The sequence below is a fragment of the Cryptotermes secundus genome, unplaced genomic scaffold (assembly GCF_002891405.2).
Source record: "Cryptotermes secundus unplaced genomic scaffold, Csec_1.0 scaffold1084, whole genome shotgun sequence".
Taxonomy (NCBI): domain Eukaryota; kingdom Metazoa; phylum Arthropoda; class Insecta; order Blattodea; family Kalotermitidae; genus Cryptotermes; species Cryptotermes secundus.
This window is the reverse complement of record NW_019724603.1, coordinates 945,432-951,276: the sequence shown is the minus strand read 5'-3', so window position 1 is coordinate 951,276 and position 5,845 is coordinate 945,432. Positions and strand designations below refer to the sequence as shown.

At 43.0% G+C, this 5,845-nt stretch overlaps 1 protein-coding gene across 2 annotated transcripts in view; it reads right to left on the bottom strand.

Moving 5' to 3' along the window:
- The window catches only part of LOC111862528 (protogenin), a 214,597-nt gene that overhangs the window by 26,876 nt on the left and 181,876 nt on the right, over window positions 1-5,845 (bottom strand). For both annotated transcript variants that reach the window (XM_023848010.2, XM_033750698.1), the window contains one exon: window positions 1,970-2,105. In XM_023848010.2, coding sequence (XP_023703778.1) covers window positions 1,970-2,105 — 136 coding nt within the window. The remainder of the gene's footprint in view (window positions 1-1,969; window positions 2,106-5,845) is intronic.

Here is a 5,845-nt window from a genome sequence, read left to right as displayed (position 1 = left end):
GCTCTTAAACGCGTGTGTCATTAAATACAGTCCTCCTGACAACAGGCCAGTGAAAAATCTAACAATCTACAGCAAAACCATCAATTATTATGGGCGTTATAACATACGTGTGCAGCTGGACGAAACATACACGTCGAACCCCCCCAGACGATTTAAATCCCTGACGAAACATACACGACGAACCACGGCAACGGGTTAATGACCTAACTCAAAGCCGAGGAAAACAGAAAGCTACAATTTGGAACAGGTACTTAGGGAAACCTCAGAGTGTGCATTCACCCCCAGCATTTCTGTTCACTTTTACATCCCTTCTATGCAAGGGCTGCAAGTAAGGAATTTACATATAAGCAACATTTCTGTGTGCAATGCAAGGTGGCCGTGGGAACAAAACATGTTTACACTGCATACTTACAATTCCTTTGGTACGCTAAATAAAGCAAGGCAAAGTTATTCCTGAGCTTAACTAATTAAATACTATACCATGAAGACATATGGTGGAGTGGATGTATAGATCCATGTTTTCTTGACTTTGACATTATTTGGAGGTCAGTGGTCAGCTTCACGCTCCAGCCGCTTTACCGCCGGGACCACCCATACCAATTGGTTGGGAGGCTGGGTGGGCCCCAGAGCCAGTCTGGATGCTGTCAAGAAGAGAAAACTCTTGACCCTACTGGGACTCCAACTCTGAACTCTCAGTCGTCCAGCCTATAAGCAGTCGCTATACTGACTGTGCTATCCTTTCTCCAACTTACAAAATTATATATATATGTAACATCCCAGATAAGCGCAGGAACAGAATTAGGCATTTTGTTCTGAAGATAACAGAAATGGCATGTCATGTTATCTTGGACTAAAAATAAAATCATCATCATTATTTTAATACCTGTACTGCCCTCTGGTAGCAGAAATTAGATACAGTATATGTACTGCCCTCTAATGGCATCAGTGAGGACTACGAATCTGCATGGTTACATTGTTGTGCATTAGATGTAAGCATAACAGAAATGTGATGATGCATATTTCCGCGGGCAAGCTACCAGTATCTCGAATGACATGACATCCAACCACTTTTCTTCAGGAATCTGATGTGCTTACTAGAATTGTATAGAACATCAAAGACTGTTAAAGGTCATGCCACTGCTCAGGTAGTCAATTACCAGCATCTCAGTGCTGCAGCCTGGGTTTGATCCCAGGTCAGGTTAGATGGGATCTGTGGTGGAGAAAATGGCATTGGAGCAAGTTTTCTCTGAGTACTTCAATTTCCACTGCCAATTCTCATTTCATCAACTCTTCCATATTCATTATTCATTCTATCACAGATGCCATAGAGTCTCAGCACTGACTGGCGTTAAATAACAAAAGGAAACGATGGAGACCACTAACTTAACCCAAGATATGCTGGATCCTTGCAGCTGATATTCAATATGAAATGCCGCTCTTCACAGGCTACAGAAAAACCAATACCAGCCTCTTGCTATCTGCTTGCTGAGCTTATTATTGAACCCTAAAGACGTCACCTGGGGCAGCGCATTCGGTATAGCAACTGCCTACAGGCTGGATGACTTGGAGTTCGAGCCCCAGTAGGGTCAGAATTTTCTCTTCTCCATATCATCCAGACTGGCTCTGGGGCCCACCCAGCCTCCTATCCAATGGGTACCAGGGGCTCTTTCCTCAGGGGTAAAGTGGCAGGGGGTGTGAAGCTGACCACTCACCTCCCGCTACTGCCGAGGTCAAGAAAATATGGATCTATACATCCACTCCCCCATATGCTTTCATGGCATAGTGCTTAATTAGTTAAGGACAGAGACAACTTTATCTTACCTTTTACCTAAAGATGCAGGCAGTACATTGTTCTCCAAACATCAGTGAACTCGTACCAAACTATACAGCTTCACACCTCAAACACAAATGTAATTCTGTCTCATTGACACTGAGGGAAGTATTCATAAAGCCAACATATCTATCTTACCTAAATTGCCCAAAAGGTACTGAGTTGTATTGGAGGCCAAACTAATGGGTCCAAATTTCTCATTACTCATTTTGCGATAGTAAAGTATGAACCCATCTGGCTTGTACATGTCTTCAGAAGACATACTCCACGTCACCTGCAACCAGACAACATACATCTGAATCAGTAATCATATTCACCATATAGCAACATAGTGGAACAGTGAGTTATGGCGCCTGCTATATCTGTGGAAGGCTTTGCAAAGAACTGGGGGTATAAGCCCTATTACCTGAGTGACCATGCCATTACATAATTATTTACAGCACATGCATAATGTGCAGCAATGTGCTCTCAAACCCATCTAACTCATGCAGGCCTACAATGTACACATTTTCATTTAAAATTAACAGTAAATGTCACTTTTTTTTTTTTATTTTGACTGTATGTTCATCACAATGACAGAAATAGTAGAAGCCACTCTTTCCCACATTTTCTGACTTTATAGTCCTTCTGACCACAAGAAATCACTAATACCAAAACAGTTCTGTACAGTTTTTAAAAGGGAAACTTCCCACAGAAATCTACAATTACTGAAAAGGTGTTTCTACTTTACAACGAATATCACTGGACTTGGATCAGGGGTGGGAAAAAACAAGGAGATGGGCCTCATCATAACCAACAACAACACTTCCCAACTTGCCCATGGTGATTCCAAGATTTCAAATTAATAGAAAATGACTTATTGCTTATGTCTCCCTCTTCAATTGGATCCAGAATCTGAGACTAGCTATATCAAGGCAACCAACTGAGAAGAGTTCCTTACTCAATTCTGCTACATGATGAAGAAAATATGAGAAGTTCCTGAAACACTTATAAAAAAAAATACTTGTACAATTAACTTAAGTACCTTTTAACTAAAAGCGGAAACAACCATTTAAGAATAATACCAGGAATAATGGTATTTGAATAGTTTCAATAGCATAATATTGTGATAAGTCTAACCGTTGCTGTGCAATGGGAGATGGAACGAGTTACCACGAAGACAGACCCTTGATAAACGGTCGGTTGCCAAGTTACGCAACAGTGGAAACAAGGTTACACAACAGTAAGGAGAGCGGTGCTTCTCCATACCGTACCGAGCAGAGCCGAAGTGAGATGAGCCAAGCTGAAGTGCTCTGGTTGCTATGCAGCAATAAACAACTCTTGGCAGCATTAACCAGCAACGCCTGTAAACACGGCGTTTACACAACAGTGAAGCAATGTGGGTTTTCTGCTGTCTGACTGAGGGTTTATAAGGGAGACTGGAATGCGTAAGGTGTGAGTTAAAATGTAGCAGCCGCCAAAGACAGTTGAAGTCTATCAGTCACCAGGTTCAGTTGTGGCGAGTGAATTGTGAACATGAAGAAGACATCTCAAGTCAATTGAAACACAGAGGCAGTCGCGGGAAGAATGGAACATGTGTTATACTGAAGATAGTGTGAAGAGATTTGTGAGTAGGGTTTGCAAAGTGTGTAAACCCGTAAGTGTCATAATTAAATACAGTTACGATTTGTAGGTTGTTAAATAAACCAATTAAAAATCTGAAAGGCGTCTTCAGAGACAAAACATGCTACAATATTTTAATATATTAATACTTTATTGATTTTAAGACTCTTAATAAATTTAAATGTCTGTTTTACACACAATTTTAAACTAACTTTAGTTCCAGTGCAAGAACACACAACTATATAATCTGTTTATATAAAGGTGATTAGAAAAGTGACAGACGTACATCATATTTTTTTTTTTTTTTTCATTTTATTTTGTAACACACCAGATAGGAGTAACATCTGGATCCATACATAATTCACATTTCAATGGCAATAAGAGTTGTTAACTGTACGGCCTGAGGATGGCTCTATGAGACGAAACATGTAGTGACATCGTATTCTAGACCAATAAAACTCAATTGTACACAATAAAGTGTGAGTTATTTGGTAAATTACTGTATTTGACAAGAATTAATATGATGATTTATATATAGCATAATAAACAACAGGATACATTCCTTACAGCTTGCACACAAAGACTTTTGCTACCTGCGGGATGAATGGAGAAGGCCAGAGAGTCACAGATAGTTCTGCCCAACTTCTACCACTCACTAAGAGCTGCTAACCGCTGTAATAGGTTTCATTTATATGATCATCTATTTCATTTCTCATCATTTTCCTATATATATTGTGACATGTTGACCCCTACCTCCCCAGCTGCACGTAGCGGTAACGTAGCGCTCGCGTAATAGGTGAGTAATCACCCCGCAACTCTCCCCGCGGTGACGTCACGAGCGGCGCCGAGCGAACCGAAGTTAGCCGAGTTCTAGCATCCTGGTCGCTATGCAAAGCGAGTCAACAGCGATGACGTCACCAAGGGCAGCACAGGTAAACAGGATTGCGAGAGACGACGGTGGTAACAGCGGTTACTACCACTAGCGTTACTAGCAACACAGCGCCAGGCAACAAAGGTGCTTATTACGTGGCCGTTTTCTGTATTGTCCGATCGAGGCTACATGAGGCGCAGCGAAGGCTATTCACAGTCAGTCCTCGAGCTACCGCCAAGTGAGTCCTCGAGCTACCTCCGAGTTAGTTCCGAGTTAGCCAGCAACCATTCAGTTGTATTCTGGCATTTGGAGTGTACTATTTGTGATACTGCAGATAGCAGTAATCGTAAATCTGTAATTTGGGTGATTGTAAGTGCGAATGTGAAATAAAATTCGCTATACCAAATACGGCGTGAAGTTATTTGTCGCGTTATACGCACAACACGTGACAACTGGTGTCAGAAGTGGGATTTGAACTTACACACGTGACCGACGAGATTCGATCTCAAGACACGTGACAATTTGGTGTCAGAATTTTTACGAACTTAAACACACCTGACAAATAATTGGATTATTGTGCATCGAGTATTTGACTGCTACAAAATGGAGACGCAGCAAATGATGGAAATGCTTCTCAAGGAAATCAGAGCTAGCCAAGAAAAAACGGAGGCAAAATTGGACGCCTGGAGAGAAAAGTTGGATGCAGAAACAAGAGCCATCCAAGAAAGGATGGCCGCCATGCGAGAGAAGAGGTTGCAAGCCAATATGGATGCTTGGCACAATGAGACGTTGGCCTGCCCAGTGGACACGAAACCTGCGACGGCACAAGAAGAAGAGGTCCCCATAGTGATACCGGTCGGAGTGACGATGGCCTACCAAGAAACGGAGGCACATCCAGAAGATGAAAAGCCTGCTTCAGTGCACAGGAAACCTGAGGCGGCAGAATTACTAGAGGTACCTGTACAAGACGCCGAAGTAATGCCGGTCAGAGAACCGGAGAAGAAAAGGCGCAGGGACCGCAATCAACGAAACAAGAAGAATCCGACACGGGAAAATTGCGGACCCCAGAATAAATTGGCCGTCGTCAGCAGGAAGGTGTCCCGCCGTGCAAGAGTGTCATGGCGCCAGAGAAACATCTTCAGGAAATCTTGGACCCGAGGAGATCACACGTCCCGGATAAAATTGGCTGCCATCTGCAGGAAGATATCCCGTCGCGCGACAGTGGCACGACGTTGGAGAAATGACTTGAAGAAGGAAAATCCCCAGGGAACCTTCGGATACAGGAGAAAGGACTTGGAATCCAAGGTCTCGTACCAGCCAGCGGCTAGAAGTCCAGGAGGAACAACGACGTCAGCGAGTGCAAACAACGCATCAAGAGCTGCTATGTCGATGTAAGAAATTTCCGACGAAAGACCTGATGAAGGATTGGACCTTGTGGCGGGGACGACCACCTCCAAAACGGAAAAAGAGACTTCAAGCAGAGGAGGAACCGGTAGTGTAGAAGTACCGGCCTTCCAAGGAAGGATGAAAGCGATGGATGA